Below are 17,397 nucleotides of genomic sequence, written 5' to 3' on the forward strand. Positions count from 1 at the left end.
ATTACGGTGACCTGCCGGCTACGTAATGGTCAATTCGCCCATGTCGAATGTACATCTTTATTAAACAAATACAGTTGACGTCTTAATGTTATTTATAATGTCGTTATAGATAGTATTTCATTTTTCCTAGCCTGTGCAGCGTGTATATGCGGCCGCGCGTGATTTTTTGTGTCGTGTACGTGTGTGTATAGTTAATATACTATTGCTAATATACTTCTCATTTTTTGTCTTGAACGATCTTTCAGTTTGCAGAGTTAACAAGATAATTTGACGTTTCTGTGCGTCGCGGTGCAGACGCGCCGAGTAACTCAGTGTGTCACGTTAAAATTAAAGACTCGTTTAAAGTCATAAACATTGCCTTAGCCATACGTCACGTTACGGCTCGAAACGTGTGTGCTTAGCGTACAGATAGTATTTTTTTTCTTTTAATTATTTATTTATTCATAATAATTAAATTCCTTAACTGTAATATACTATACCGTTACTTAATCTTATTAGTTAACACACAATCAATCTGCGATGGGAGGGAATTTAGTCGGCACGCAACGATATTCCGCGTTACGGCCTAACTAATCAGTAGTTGATTATTTCACTCATTACAACTGTCATCGCGCAGTTTTTTTATTGTTAACATCCGATCGTATCGTTACTACGCGCTACTCCTCCACGTACTTTTTCTTCTTTTTTTTTTCAGAGAGTGTCGCATACAACGAGAAATAACAACGAGGTCCTGGAGCGATCGCTCGGTATTTTATGAGAAATACGTATAATCCATGTAATACACGCTCTACATGTTTTTTCATGCCTTGGATGCAAGGATGCACTTTTTAGCTTATTCGATTCCAATATTCTCCGGGAATATGGAAAAATGAATCAGTCGGAATATACACAGCAATCTCATTAATGAATTTCCTGTTCTCAATATGGATTCGTTCTACTGAAAACTACTCGGTACATCAATTATAACCGGGGCGCTCTTGTAAAACACACGGACAAAAAGTTCGATCAAGTTACGTTCGCGTGGGAAGGAATTTTGCCGCATTGCCTGAATCGTGCGGCGTGAATCGTCGCAAGACTAACGTCTATCTCTTTTATATTTCTCATTCGACGTTTCGAAAGGAGACGGCGAGCTGAAAAACGAACGATCAAATGAATGGCACGAGGCGTTCGCTCCGCGAAGCGTTATAATTTCTCGATTTACACGCGCGCGTGATCGCGCGTTTATACATGCACGTTTTTCACTGTCGTCGCACCGGGATAGGTGTGTGTGTGTATATATGTGAGATTGTGTATGTGTAAAAGTCGATACGCGTCGGTGGCGGCGGGCGTGTAATATGCGCTGAAGAGAATGCCTCTCGCCTCGTCGTGATAAACGAGAGGAGGTCCTCCCCTCGGAAATTCGGAAGATAAGATTTGACGTGTTAGAGCCCCTCCGACTTATCCGAGCTCCTTCGTTCTTCCCTTAAGAGATCCAAAATATTTCCTCTGACCGTGTGTGTGTGTGTGTGTGTATGTGTATTCGTGTATGTGTATAAGTGAGACGAAGATGAGGGAGGAGTATGTATATTTATATACGTAAACATACATACATACGTACACGGGGGTATCTGTGCATATGTATACGTACACGCTCTAGCTGCCTACAAAATACAATGATACATTACAAATTCATATTTTTCCCTCTGTTTCCTTTACTCTTCCCTCTTTACCCCTTTACATCGTCATCATTTGCAAACAGCTTAGATATATTTTATATATATATTTATATATATATTATATAATATCTAGTTGGTTTTTTGTTCTCTGCGCAGTTCCTTCATTTCCCGTTTAATTGAGTGATTAAGTACATCTTTAGAGCGGATGCGCGCACCCGATTAGGTTCACGTTGCGAATCATTTCTCGTTTCATTGATTTCCCGATTTCTCGGTCGAAAGAGACTTTTAGCCTCCCGATATCTCGCTCGGAATAACAAAAGCGTTGTTCGCAAGCACATGGGCGCTCCCTTATTTCACCGCGTTCGGATTATGAGCATCTTATCACCGCACGTATTTTTTTTCTTGCATAACATTAAATCACGTACACGCAGAGGCAGCTTGAGTTTTATGTAACTTAAGCCACATGTTGCTGCTGATTTTGAATTATTTATGTACCAAGATCAAAGATGTTTTTTACATGAGCAAATATTTTCAGGAACGAAGCGAAGCTTCCGAGTGGCGAATCTTTCAAGCGATAAGAATAGAGGAGAGGAGACGATACCAACTTGAGGAACTGTTTCGCGTAAATAAGGGAAGGATGCACCATGCGCGTGCACGATCGTCGGGTAAAGTTACTTTCTGCGAGATACACCCTTTTTCCCACCGATTTTCACGCGCTCTTCTGACTTCGTTACATCGACATCGCGTGATGCACCCGATGGGAGCGCACACGTTGTTTATTTTACGATGTCGCGTGTATGATGATGAAATGAAATAGGAGAATCCCAAGTATCTCCCGAACTGTATAATTCACCGTGCACTTATGCTGCTTATGCTCGAGGATTAAGCATACAAACGCGTGTGTACACATTTACGTAAGCTAATTTAGACACACTCATGAAGGCCAGATCCTTTCTTGACTTCGATCCTCGTGAGAACCTCCATGCGGGGAGGCCGTCGCGAGTGCCTCGGCTGATTTTGTTGATTACCTTCTCACCGTGTTTACGATTGTTATAAAATACGAGATTACGTTACGATAAGATTCGCGTTGCAATGTAATAAAATCGCGTTTAGGAGAAAACACTAGGAAAAGGAAAGACAGTACAAAAGCAAGCGTACACACCGGTATTTTATGTATATAAGTGTATATATATAATATGCGATCTCTGGTGTTATCAGGAACAGATAAACGATCATGTGTCACGTCTCTGTTTGTCTTTATTGATTTATTTTCTTCTTTCCGGTAGTCGTCGAACTCCGCTTTCTCGTTTAGAGCAATCCGAATTCTCGATCGAAGTATATCTGCTTTCGCGCGAGTCGGAGAGATGCGTAAGAGAGGGTGCGTATTGGTAAACCCTCCTCGGGAACGGAGATGGGAAAAAAAAGAAACCTATCCCCCGAGAACGAGAAAGAAACCCTTACGAAGTCGCGACGTTTCGCGATCGCGGACCGCTCGTTGACGAAGCGAAGCTTCCCAAAAAACGTTTCCGACGAATCCCTTATAAAAATGATATGATATGCTCGTTGGAAAAATAAATTGTTCATTATAGTTCCCTATATGAATATAGATATATCCGTACGCGAGTTCTTCGGTACTGATGGTGCCTCCGCATTCGTACGATTCGGTATAATTCTAGATTTATGCCAACACAGAGACACACATATACACGAGAATCCGTTCATTATTTCGCGGCGATAACGGATGCGCAGCCGTCGTGTCACCATTTCGATGAAAGAACGAGAGAAAGAGAGAGAGTTTAATGTACCCTACGATGGGATCATTGCACGTGTGTGTGACGCGTTTTCCGACACAGGACCATCGACAGGTATTGTGCGTCGAGGCCCGTGACAGCCCGCCGGACGACAGCGCGTCGCCCGGAAACGACGCCCATAGCGAGAGCGCGTCCGACCCTTAACTCCTAACAGCTGTAAATGTCTAAAATACAACCAGAACTTTTCGCCATAACGCGGTTTCGGGCAGCGATACAAAAGCTAAAACCGCGTTTCGCGCAGCGAGTTTACCGTGCACTCGAGGAAGCTACGGTATCGCGAGAAGTTCCTAATAACAATACAGGGCGGATACCCGTCGACGGCAATACCGCGACGAGAAGAAAACGAAGGGGGGAAAAAAAGGAAACGCAGCTTGAGATTCACTGTTAAAGCATACAATACGAATTCAACGTACTACTTGCTTAAAAGGCACGTAAAAGCATCAGTTTTCTCTCTGTGAAAAGAGCGATTGCACGATACGACACGCGTCGGGGAGATTAACAGGAGAAGCACGCTCGATGGCTTTCCCAGCCGCTGCGCATTACTTTAGAGTAATCGTCTACCACTCGAGACGAGACTCTCGCCACGGAATAATGAATGGACGCTGATATATGTATACATATGTAGAGCACGTGCGTGTCGCGGGCGCATAAACCGCGTACCGGTTAACTGCCGTTAATTCGTCAAACGCTTATAGGAAAACTAAGACAACCTCGAACGAGGAGTGAATAATCCACCCTCTAAGCCGATCCTTCATGTGTCAAGTAATTTTAATTAATTAGAAATGAATATTTATACCGGATCAAATTACGTGACGCATGAAGCGTCTGCTCGCGTGCAGATTGTTCCCCTCGCCGAATATTTCATGTTCTCCGAGCGTTCACGAACTAACGGCCGGCGGAACCGTCGTTTTTTAACGCGCCAACTTCTGTGTGCGACACGCTTATACACGGATATGGTGCTGTACCGATTATCTTAAATGTTGAAGCACTAGCATGAAATGCGTGGTAATGTCCTCACTCATCTTCTGCAAATCGATCAGGAAGGAACGTCGTGCAAAGAAAGAAAATGATCAAAGGCGTAACGACTTAAAAACTAAACATGTTAAAATTGGGCAAGCATCGTATGGCCCAGGCTCAGCCCGATTCACGTGCTACACCGAAGCGAATAGCTTTCAGCATATCTTCGTATCGCGAGCGCTTTTGATCAAAATACGAAAGACACAATTATATTGCGAAAGATTTACATTCTGCATGAGATCAAATGGACCTTAGATAAGAAAGTTTAGTCGAGAAGACGAGGAAGAATAATAGAGTCAGCTCAGCACTGTGTTTCGCATTTAAAACTACGCTACCGGGCCGTCCTGCCTACAGTAAGAATAATAGAAATAATAATAATAATAATAATAAACAACTTTCGATAAAATGGCTGGATATTGCCGCAGCGATTAGTCATAATAAAATAGCGAAAACCGTATATAGATTAAAAAGAAGGAAAGATAGTTAGGAGTATAAAAAAAAGAGTTCCCTTGTCCTACTACTACCAATGATGAGTCAAGAATATAAATTAAGAACTGCCGTAAATATTCCCGTCGGAAATATTCCCGGCGGGACTTTAAGTATCTCTTGCGTGTATCTCCGATTCTACCAAACATCAACGACGTGTGTTCGTAGGTAGAAAGAGTTTCAACTATATTCGATAAAGCGTCCCGCACTCTAGATTTTTCCTGACGCTTAAGACGAGTACTAACTGAATGCCGTTTTATATCGTTACCTCATCGATTATATCGACGTCATCTACGAGAGAGGATGAGGGGGGACGGATAATACGATAACGCTCTCGCGCAGTAAAGGGGAATAATAATCGTTTAGAGAATCGATCGAGCGATGGAGCGGCTTAAAACGTTAAATCTTATTACTCTATATATTCTGGAGATTCGAAAGCGTAATAAATATTCTAATCCCTTAACGACGCGTCCGTGATATCTGATGCACGAGGAGAGAACTTCGCGAAATCAATCTTTCGGACGCAAGTCGCGTTCGACGAGAGACATCCGTACACGATAATCCGAAACTCTTTACTCCCGCAGATTAAATTCGCAAAGCCGCCGATAGCTGCGCGAGAGATCTTCAACGTGAAATACTCCCGAGACGTGCTCGAGACAAGCATCACGCGGGCGCGCGCGGCGAGAAGAAACGATATATGGAAAAATTTTGCGGGAAGTGGCACGCGGCCAGTACTCCTCTTAGTACGCGAAGAAAGAGGGATGTGTGAATGCTCAGTGTAAAGATAATAGGGTGATTTAAACGTCACGATGATCCCATTCCAGATCGTGCGGCGAGTTGTGACGGCGGTGTCGGCCGTTGCTGAGGTCGCAATCGTTCTCGCAGTCGGAGCTGTCAAGGTCATCGTCCCGGAACGAGGCGTCCTCGGAATCAGAGCTGCCGGAGTCGTCCACATCCTCGTCCCGCTGGCTCTGGTGATGCTGGTCGTGTTCCGTCAACCTGTCCATCGGATTCACGGTGATGGCGAGGCCCGAATCGTCCCAGGCCATCTCCGTCTCAGCAGCGAGCTCATCACCGGCGGATCGTCGTCGTTTGGCCGCCCCACGTACCCGCGCAGCGCCCACCACTGCCATCAGCAGCAGGAAGCCGATGCAAGCGGCAGCGACGATGGTTACGGCATGGCTGCCGCCGGTGCCACTGACGGTTCTGCTGCCTTCATGAAGCGCGGCTGTAGCGTATTCCTCCGTTAGATCGGCATGGTGCGGCGAGAGCTGTGCGTGACCCGGTGCCGGCTCGATGATTCTGGCGATGGGCGGTTCTCCGGACGTCGTGTGCGGCAGAACGGTCGTCTTCTCCTTAGGATGAATCACAGCAAGCGTTTGCACGTATTCGTTGCTGGCGAAGCGGCCACTCAGCTCGGAACAGGTGAGTTTGAAGACGCGATCGAGGTAATAAGCCGGCTTGCGGTTCGTGTACATGATGAGACGTATGAGTTGCTGATAGTTGTAGGGCGAATCCGCGCCAGAGAGAACGACGCCGTCTCGGTCAACACGAGCGGAGATGTCGTGGAATGCGAGCAAGGCGTCACCGGGTAATCCCAAGCTCTCATGATCGGGGTTAAGGCTCGGATAAACACTGACGGCGCAGGCGTCCAATCGGGCGGCTGATCCGGCGGTGACGCGCGCGTCGGGGAACACTCGTACTCCCAGCCGGAAATCAGCGTATTCTCGAGCCACGTAACCGGTGCCGTTGACGGTGATGCCCGGTCGCGGAGGCGGTAGCACGGTGACGTAGGACTGCACGGTCGGTACCGGTAGAGGCGTGTTCTCGCTACCTTCGCAGACGATCGTTGTGTCGAGACGGAAGTTACGGCGACCGGGCGTCGGAAAACGTCGAGTATTGGAGTAGCCGATACGACGCAAAAGGGTCTCAACGTTCGTGCGGTTGTCGCCATCGATGCGCACCTCAGTCATATCAGAATTGGTCAACAGTTGAGTACCCGGTTGCAACAAGTCCATCGGTGGCACGTGAATGCCCTCTTGGCAGCGTCGCAGGCACGATAGTACTTCTGGTTTCTCGTTTCGGCCGACTAGGACGGACAGGCCGGCGAGATAGCCACGGAAATGGTGTTTGGTCTTATTTTCGGAGCCCTGCCAGCACGCCCCGACCACAAGGGTGGTATTGACACCCTTGGCCGGGTGCAAAGGCCAATCGTCGATGACTTCGGGGTTCTTCTCGTCGGCGCGCCACTCCTCGCCGTCCACGTACAGGTTGACACGCGGGAAGTCTACCTGGATCGCGTAATGATGCCACTTATCGTCGCATACCTGGCCGAGCTTCCAACGCCATTCGGCGGCACGGAAGATGTTGGGATCGCCTTCAGAGAAGTCGCGTCGCAGCAGCAAAATCAATCTGCAGTTCCTTATGAACAAGGCGTAATGGTGTCTATTCATCTCTGTAATTGAAACGGTACGGCGTTAGTTGCGCCTTTCGTGACGTCGCTGCGCGTAATAAAGTGCAGAGACGCGCGACGGCATTAAGGAGAGATTTAACGCGAAAGGGTAGAGCCGGAGTAGCAGGACGAGGGAGAGAGAACGTTTATAACCGAGGATTACACGTCGCCCATGGAGACCGGTCGGTATTTAGAAAGATTTGTATTTCAGACCGGGTAGATAGGTAGGATATTTGAGTTGAACTCTTCGCGAGGGCAAGTGAGCGTACAAGCGCGAGCGACGACCTATATAAACGCGCACGACCTGATTTCTTGCCAAAATTCATTCCGCGCAAGGATTAAGCCGCTTTGTTCGAAACTTCACGATAATACCCCGGCGTTTCCGCAGAGTGAACGTGTATATTTTAACGCTTGAGCGCGTGCACCGGCGGCGCGTAATGTATTCTGCTAGATCGATGAACATCGCTTGACATTGGAACGACCGGTGAGCTTATCAGCTGTCTAAAATGATTATTGTCTCTTCCAGGTATAAAGGGAAATGAAAATTATAAAGTTTATAGCCCATTTCATTGTTTTCCCGCTATAAAGCCAATCAGAGGATAATAGTGAGCGTGATAAATATGAAACATAACGTTAGAGTTAATCTTTATGATATTCGACACTAAAAAATTGAAAATTTAATATCAAGCAAATTCTTTGTACAATTATTTTTTTTGTCAACAAATTCTTGTTGCTCTTATCGATGGGCATCTTCTGTTTATAAGCAGAAGATGCTTATATCGATAAGAATAACAAAAACAAAATATTAAATGAATACGAAACAATCTGATAAAATAACGTTGAAAAATAATATTGTAATGTAAAGTGATAAATTGTTTTTAATGTTAAAATATCGTGACGCCGCTAAAACAGTGAGTTTCAACGTTACGTGAAAACTTACTGTGATCGTCGGCAGCGCACAAAATGTGCTCCTTGACATGCGGATCCTGTCGCGGGCGTGGTCGGTGCTTGACCCAGACGCCGATGGTAAACTTCTGCGCCAGACTATGCTCCAGCACGTCGTTCGGCACAATCGCGGCTGAATCCACGCCGTCAAACTCGAAGATCTCGTCAGCTTCTCTACCTTCATCTCTGGAAAGAGTAGCCGTCCAGGAGGTTGTGGGCCCGGGGGTAGGCAGCAGGTCCACGCTGTCGCGCGAGGCACCGCACAGTTTCCGCTGGCTGCGAACCCCGTAAGTATCGCGATCGCAACCCTTGCCGATGTGGTCGGTGGCCAAAGTCAGGGTGGCGCGCACGTTGCGCAGGATGCAGGGGGCATCGCAGAGGTCAAGCCGCGCCGAGGGAAGCAGAGGCTGCGACCCGACGCCGGCGGCGTAATCTACTCTCTCGGGAATGCCTCGCCATCCAGGAGCGCACACGCGATTCACCTTGACCGTCACCATCGCCGGCGCCGACTGTTTCATGCCGCAGTCATAAGCGACCACGCTGAGTATATAGTTGTGCGAGCGTTCGTAGTCCAGGGGCTCGGTGTTGCGGATGGCACCCTCGTTGTCGATGATGAACGGCTGATCGGCGGTGAGGATCTCGTACTTGCAGACATCGCCGAATTTCGGCGTACAGTCACGATCGGACGCCTCGACGCGGACCACCTCCTCGTAGAGGCGACCCTCGTCCACGGTGCTAACATAGGCCGGTTGGAGGAACTGCGGCGCGTACTCGTTGACGTCAACCACAGTAATATGAACCGTGGCGCTGAAATAAGATTGAAGTGTGCACGTTCAGCTCAAGGTCTCTCTACTCTCCTACGGAGATAACGGACGTGTCGTAGAAACGTGCGGATATGCGATATGACGAATAGTCTAGAATGCCTAGATTCTTCGAATTCCTACGTACCTACATATCTCTCCGTTTGTACACTCGCAATTTATATCAATATATTTTCACGGTTATATTTTGTCGGAAATCTGTGCAATTTTTCGATAAGCTTCAGTTAGAATAAAAAAATCGGAATTACGCAGATGCGCCATGCCGTAACGCGAAATGTAAAAATGTTTACTTCCAGCTACCAGAAAGATTATTTCGACTATTCCCAGAACGGATTACAACCGTAGAATTTCCATTATAATCTCCATGATGAATTTAAAAGAGCTTATTTCCCAAGTTATAAAGGTTACTTTAATAACTTTCGCATCAAGATAATTAGCTATTTCACGCTGCCATAGATACGCTTACCTTGGTAATGGATTTAATTGTAATGTTTTTTCGAATTAGCGATAATTTATACACGCAAAGCGGCGCACAGTGTAGGAAACTACATCTATTTTAATATTTCCGCGTTGTCACAACGGAGGAATGCATTTTATGCCGTAAACCCTTTGGGAAGGGATTTAAAAGAATTACAGTCAAGCAAATACTGTCGATATACTTAATATAAAACATTTATGTGACAGTGTCCGCTCGGAGCAATATCGGAAATTTAATACGCGGCGTACAACGGAAAAGTCAATAATGCGATACCGCAGAGACCGTACGTGCGAGAGAAAAGGATTGAATTTCGACTCGGAATTGTTTCGTTACCGAAAACACACGCATTCAAACAGCGACCCGTTCGAGTTACACACTCAGAATCTATTTACGTTTGAAATTTTAGACACGGCAAAATCAATGCGCCGAAAATCCGCCAAATGCGTCGCGCAATAATAATAAATAATCGGGGCAAACCCCGCTCGCACGCGTCACATTGGCCTGCCTCGACTCTTCCATATTAATGTCATAATAACGTGTCGGACGCATGTATATACATTCGATATCCTAATTAGAAATTACGACGATGTATTATCGATGGTTTGAGGCACGCGATATCAATCGATCGCGTAATTCGTTCGACCATCGCGCTGCAGCAAAATTTGTAACATCGTTTGCCGCTTTGTATGAAAAATTCACCGCCAAATCTTTTATATATAAAAGCATCGTATGTTGTGCACGTATATACGAGATGTTTCACTATTGATCTGCCATTCGTTGGCGGCGATTCGGCGAAGTGAGACAGATTCCGAGCCGGAAACAACACGAACATCGCGCGTTAGTTTTTCACAGTAAATTAACCCTTGCAGTTGTTTTCCTGTTTACCTTAATTTTAACCAAATACTGCCAAATTTACCGCATTTGTTACCTAATTGTTACCGACTTTATGTTCTTGACACGCGAAATTGAACATTTTATAAATTGACTGTTTTTACCATCGCGATTTAAATTGTATAATCGCATAATATAAATACGAAATCATTTGTACGCGCGCGCGATTATAAATATGAATTTTTGCGATTCTCTAACAAAAGCCAAAGTCGCGTGTTTCATCAACGTCTCTCTTCCTCTACTGTGTCATAACTCTTTGTCCTTCCCCCTCGGGTCTACAATACATTTTATTAGCTGTCGCGATCGCGAGCGTAAAAGTTTCATTCCAAGGGACGTGTATAACATTTATCGAGGCGAAAGATCGGGAGAGCAAACGCGAACGGACGCGAGGGAATAGTCAGCAGTTATCGTTTCAGACGGGCGTGAAATCGCACAACCTCGTAATGAGAAAATTTGTGCACTCTGACTGGGAGTTATTTCCTCATTTGGCTGACACACCGTTGTGACTGTGGCGTCGTTGCGCGACGCGCCAGCCGAAAAAATTGGCATTGTGCTGGCGCGACGTGCGATCCAATGACCCATATTTGCGCGAAATGACTTATCACGGATTTTAACTACAGATAAATACAGGGTAAGGCGATATATTTCCGATATGACGTCATAAAACACGCTTCGTTTTAGATACCGGAGCGCATAATGATATAATCTGCGACGATAACGTGAAAGGACGCGTGTAATTTAGGCTTACGTTATTGGACGCACATAAAGTTTAAATTACGAATGTAACGGACGTAAACATATAAAATGGAATGGTTGATTTCTTGACTGTAACAAACATATCATATTTCTGTTTCCCTTGCTACGATAAATGTAACAAATATAATAAATTTCGTACAAGTATTTTCTGTTGTGCAACGTGCCCGCTAATTGATGTTTTTTTCTTTTTATTAAAATATACCCGGAATGTAGTACGATATATTTCCAGGAAGTAAAAAGTTGAGCTATTTTAATAACATCCATAGACTCCATAGATGTATATCATAGCCTTTGTTATCTAAATGTTTTTAACGAAAGTTTACTTCCAGTTATCTAAGTATGCAGGCAGAAAAAAGATAACTACGATGTATGAAGAAAAGTCTGACGAGGTGGAAGTGTACATTTCTACTTAGCTGTTATCTGAGCGCCGAGAGCATCATACGATAGCGAACTTTTTTCACAGCTAAAGCAGTCGCGTGTTGAAGCGGCCGGGCCCGACTCTCGCAATTATAAACTTAGGTATAGTTCTTCCGTATCGTCCATTCCGCTCTACTTTCGTCAAGTTTACTTTATCTCGAGGTGGAGTTTCCACGAATGAACGCGCGTTACGGATTCGCGCCGCTATACATTTATAACAAGAGGAATGAAAATTTCGCGCGACCGCTCGAGCAAAGTGCGAGGATTGTATAACTCCGTGTAAAATGCAGACGTGCATGTAAAACGTACTTTTCTGATTGCGCTCCGTTGCAGCCGACCGCGGCGATGTCGAACTTGTAATTACGGCGTTTTTCGCAGTTCAGGACCCGGAACGCCCGCAGCTCGGCCATCCCCTTCTCCTTCAGGACGATCTCGAACGGCGCCTCGCCGTGGTGCTTGTTCGCGATGCGGAAGGAGCAAACTTTCGTTCCCAGGGCGCGAATCTGCGGCGTGACCTCGACCAGAGTTTCATTCTCCTTGACCAGGCCGTGATATCCGCTCTCGAGGCTCTCCAGATCCAGTCGTGGAGCTGCGGAAACACGTGTATGCGATTGATCAGCCACCACCGACGTCACCTCGTTTGCTGCGGAGGCGAAAAAGGACCGCCTCCTCAGTTTCCGGTTACGCTATTTCTAACGGGGGAGTCGCTAGAGTAACCGAAGCTCCTCGCGTTACTCGTCGGGAACCTTCGATTCGTTTTTCAAACCGTTTTTTTTTCCCCCGAGAAGATGAATAGCCCGATTTCGCCAACTCTATCTTTCGAAACGAGCGGCATCCGGACTATCCGCAGTGAGAATCTACGGTCCCTCGTTAAACACGTTAACGGGGATTCGAAAAAATCGGCATTAAGGTCAATTCGCGCATGAATTTACATAGTGGTATAAGCGTATCACCAATAAAACGCTCGGCACACACTGCTATATTGTTCTATGATGATCCTGTTGGACGTTTTGATAGAGACGCTCTCGCGCTGTGTGTTTACCGCCGTTATGTAAATTCGCGCGCTTCAGTGATGCAGATTCTGAAATCACTGCCATTTTTAACGAAGCGTTAAAAATTAATGGACGAATTCAGCGTCGGTTGGGAAAATTCAGTTAACGTGCGTTCGAGAAAAGTCGGTCGGTAAAATTCACCTTTACCTCCTCCTTCGCCTCCTTCTCTTTCTCCTCCCCTCTCCCATCCGCACGTAACAAGCGAACTTTTTAATTAAGCACTGAAAAATATTTGGCGCGGGTTACGCGGTTTTAACCATAGGGAGAAAAAGGATTCGAAATTTGGTCAAAAAATGGGTTAAGTGAAATTAAAAGAGGCAGCAGCTCGTTAACTCTGTCGTCAACTTCTTCAACATACGGATAATGAGAAAAGCGTTAAACAACTGTATAGCGTAAGGAGAAGCGGAGCGTTCGTTCTCGTTTATGTTCGCAACAGTGGCTCATAATTATGCTGTTAATTGCTAACACTGGCATTTTGAGCCGGTAGTCAACAACTAATATCCTCCACGTAAGTTTCTCGACACTGGTGTGACCCAGAATCACCAGATTACATTTGACGGACAGTTTCTGCGACCAGTTGCGAGTGGATTTTTCCTTGACGGAGATTTGACAGAGTTTCTTCGAGTTTAAGCAAGTTTAAGTTAAAATAAAGCAAATATTTTAGAAACGATCAATAATACTTTATCTCTAAATCTAGATTTTTGTATGTCGTTTGGTGTGAAGCTATCTTTAACAAAAATTTAAAAGATAAAATCTTGTTAATTTTTAAATGTTGAAGTGAGACAATTTATTCTCTTTTATACAGCGAAGTGTCAATCTCGATTTTAGTTTTATCAAGAAGTTTATTTACAAAATATTAGACGTGTGTGATATGAGACACCTCGTTAAAAATATTCCGAAAATACTGTTACGATAATTGCACCAAAAATTTCAGTGTGAAAATTTAATTTAATGAAATTCGCTATGCTAAACTGGCGATTCATTTAACATCAGATTTCCATATATTTTCGAGATATAACTTTTCGTGTACATTTTAAGCCGAATAATTATTTATAGGCAGTATCTTTCGATCGCGGAAGTCAATTATGAAACATACGCATATGTTTCTCGATTATCTCGTAATTGTCATTAAACGGCGTCGGACGCGTCAAAGCTGACATTTTCCTTTATAAAAACACGCCTACGAAATAAAATCACGTATACCTAAGTATACCGTAGAATCCTACAATTACATTTTGCTAATAAAAACACGTACGAGAAGTTTGTACTATCAACACACAAGAATTTGTGCGCCAAGAATGACGTGAGAAATATCTACACGCGGTTTCTAGCAATAAAATCGACTATTATATAGATATAAACTGGATAAACAAATGCACAAAAAGGATTGTTTGTAATAAAAACTCTTGATACTCGTCGCAGAAACTATAAGACATATTTCAAATACACTTTTCTGATTTAAACTACCAGGTCTACCGCGTGAATAGAGATTATCATAACGAATGAACATCGAACAGGAAAAGAGAATCTCGCGCTGCGGATGATATCGCTTAATTAACGCCCCGTCTCCCGTGGCAGTGGCAAAAGCTCAATCATCTCTCGTTAGAATATTCGGCGCAATCGGCGGGACATCTAATTTCATCGGCCGATAATTACAGGCCCGCTGATCGTTGATTAACTGCTCGTGTGCGAAATATACTTTGACGTGCGCGGCGTATTATCATGTCGGGGCATCGGGGCCGACGACGACGACGCTAGAATACATTCAATTATCGCGACATGCGAACCTCGCAATGTGGGCCACGATATCTGTATAGCCGCGGAGAAAGTATAATTCAAATATTGTCAATCGCAGCATTCGCAGCGTCGCGGCATCCGCGTCGTCGTCACGTATCTCGTCCACGGAGGCGGCCCTTCTAATCTTAGCGGGGCGGGTGATTAGGGATAATTAACGATCCGCCGCCACGCGGGATGCATCCAAATATTTTTAAACCTGCCCGTAACACGATCCCTCTCTCCCTTCTTCTCTCTTTCTCGGGAGATGCGACGGGAATATTAAATTCACATCACTTTAACTCCGTCAGCCTTCGCTCGAAATCAGTCTAATTTTACCCCGGGACTTCTCTTTCTCTCTCTCTCTGTCTCTCTGTCTCGAATGTGATTCACACCTAGTTCGTTATTCCGACAAGCATGACTAATACCGTCATTCGGTGAACGATGGTAATCGAGCCCCCCGGCTGATCGCTGGAGGGGTGCGAGCCCCACTCGCGCGCGAAAAGTGCGTTTAATTAAACCGGATGGAGTTGCGTGAAACGTAAGGTTTCCGAAATATCGGCGCGAGGCGCGCCGAGTGAGAAGTCGGCGAATAAACAAGGTAGAACCGATGCATAAATAAGGTTTAACGACGTTGGCGACGTAAATACAAAATATAAAGAAACTTGTAAATTGCTGCTAAAGAAACGTACGGAGCGCAACGTCAGGCAACAACGTGTTGTCGCGCGTACATACCGCGGTATAAAAAGACGGATCGATCGTTATTTTTCTCAGGTATCATTATCGATTCGTTTACCGTCGCGCGTCTTTTATCGCCCCATTCATACTTTTGTTTACATCAAGTTCAGGTCCAGGATAGCGTAAAAAAAAGAAACTGTAGTCGATCGCGCAGATCAGATGCGACGCGAGAGAAGAGAGCCGTATTTAACGCGGACGAAAAAAGTGACGCGACGCGGCGTCGTCCCGTTGTGCCCCTCTTTTCAGCGGCGGGCGACCTCGTGCCGCATCGAAACGTATTTTTCAATGATTTTATTGTCGCTCGTACGAACGGGCGAAATGAATTTCACCGGGATTTTGCATAACACGGTTATTCCCGTCGTCCCGCGAATTTGGGCGCGTTAACGCGGCAACGCGCGTCGGCTAAAATCCCGAATTTCTCTCACGGCGCGACGTCGCGTAGAATCAACCGGTACGTCAATTATCCGGCGGACTCCGGACGGCGACGAAAGATCAGAACGAATTCGTCGCGGCGCGGCGAATCGATTTCAGACCTTTTCGAGACGCGAAAGGTCTCGGGGAAAGCGGAGGATCTTACGATCTTACTCGGAACTTTTCCAGCGTCCCGACACCTTTTTCGTTACGTCACGCGAAGACCCCCCGTGAGAGCCGTCGGGGGATATCAACAATCGAGCGCGGTCGGACCGAATGGTGCGTTTGGAGGGACGTCGGCGGTCTCTTAATCTCTTAACGGATTCCCCCGCATTTTTCCGTTCTCCCGTTGCCCGTTTTCTCGCAGGTGAGAGAGGTTCCGCAGGCGAGAGAGAAATCGCGCGACGGCGGAGGGTTAACAGCCGCCTTTCTTTCCTCGCCCGTTTCGCGCCGCGGCGGTGGCGGCGGAGGTGGCGGCGGCGGTGACGGCGGCATATCGACCGGGTGGGCGCAGTGCAACGTTCAACTCGTCGTACCGTGGCGTATAATACAACGAGAGACGGGGCACAGGCACGCACACGGTCAATGGGTTCGCCGTAGCACAGCCTCGACGGGCCGCAGGTGCTGTTATCGCCCGTCGCACCTGCGTGCCGCGCCGCACCGCGCCGCGCCGCGACGTCGTCCCCGACGGCGTCGAGATTCGGGAGGAAGCACGCGCGTGTACGCGATCGCGACGGCGGCGATGCCGGATGCGCTCGCGGGACCAGGTAGACGGGTAACGAATGTAGGACACGACGCGGCGACGGCAGCGGTGGCGGCGAGACCAGGCGAACGCCGGGAGAAAGGGAGAATTGGGAAAAGAGAACCGAGAGTCACCTCCATGATCGAAGAAGCTCGAAGGTGTCGACTCGAAGGCCGCGGCGATGTTCGCGTGGGTGAGCCCGACGCACAGGGCCAGCAGCCCGCAGAGCAGCGCGCCCGTCGTCGCCTGCGGCAGCAGCATATTTCCTCCGCGCCTCCTCGTTCTCGTTTTCCTCCTCGTCGTCGTCGTCGTCGTCGACGTCGTCGTCACGGGATCGTGTTGCCTGGCCGCGCGCGGCGTGGCTTACGAGGCACCCACCGTACTACGCCGACTTCAAACGCGCCTCTCTCGCACTCTCCCCGAGTCCTCGACTCTCTCTCGGCGGATCGTAACTCGCAACGTCTCTCACTCGCGCGCGCACTTCGGAGTACACTTCGCTTTTTAAAGGAGCATCGCCGACTGACTGCACGGGACACGGACGGACTCTGTCGCGCGCGCGCTCGCTCACTCGCGGACGGCACACCGCACACACAATCGCGGAGTCAATATTTGAGCGGAATATCGATTCGCCGGAGTCGGGAGAGAGAAAGAGAGAGAGAGAAGAGCCAGTGCCGATTCTCGCCGCGCTGCCCCGGGGCGGCGCTGCCGCCGTCGGCGCGCGACACCTCAAGCCCCGTTCACACGAGATCTCTCCGACGGAACGCGAGCGTTCTGCGCACTGCGCAGCTTCCGAGACCCGTGCGATTTATCAAACCTTCCGAATCAACCGGTATTGTCTTTAATGAAGTATCGCAAAAAGTAGCGTAAAAGTCGCGAGTGCCGTAAAGAATTTGTGGGCTTTATTTACAAATTTTCAGCCACCATCTTTGAAATGCGTTACACACCTCGCGTT

General features: G+C 46.9%; 1 protein-coding gene across 1 annotated transcript; it reads right to left on the minus strand.

Moving 5' to 3' along the window:
- Positions 1-43: 43 nt before the first annotated feature.
- Positions 44-17,348, minus strand: Cals (calsyntenin 1). Its single transcript, XM_071784225.1, has 4 exons — positions 16,580-17,348; positions 12,039-12,318; positions 8,362-9,173; positions 44-7,424 (listed from the first exon to the last, which is right to left on the minus strand). The coding sequence occupies exons 1-4, from the start codon at positions 16,704-16,706 to the stop codon at positions 5,767-5,769; spliced, it is 2,877 nt and encodes a 958-aa protein (XP_071640326.1). The 5' UTR covers positions 16,707-17,348; the 3' UTR covers positions 44-5,766.
- Positions 17,349-17,397: the final 49 nt, after the last annotated feature.

The sequence above is a fragment of the Temnothorax longispinosus genome, chromosome 7 (assembly GCF_030848805.1).
Source record: "Temnothorax longispinosus isolate EJ_2023e chromosome 7, Tlon_JGU_v1, whole genome shotgun sequence".
NCBI lineage: Eukaryota > Metazoa > Arthropoda > Insecta > Hymenoptera > Formicidae > Temnothorax > Temnothorax longispinosus.

Bases quoted from the DNA above. Each gene is read 5' to 3' on its own strand.
- Cals (XM_071784225.1), bottom strand. From the start codon at position 16,706: ATGCTGCTGCCGCAGGCGACGACGGGCGCGCTGCTCTGCGGGCTGCTG. The intron at 12,319-16,579 runs GTGACTCTCGGT...GTGTTTCCGCAG, and splicing joins GAGCTTCTTCGATCATGGAG to CTCCACGACTGGATCTGGAG. The intron at 9,174-12,038 runs GTACGTTTTACA...ATCTTATTTCAG, and splicing joins AACGGAGCGCAATCAGAAAA to CGCCACGGTTCATATTACTG.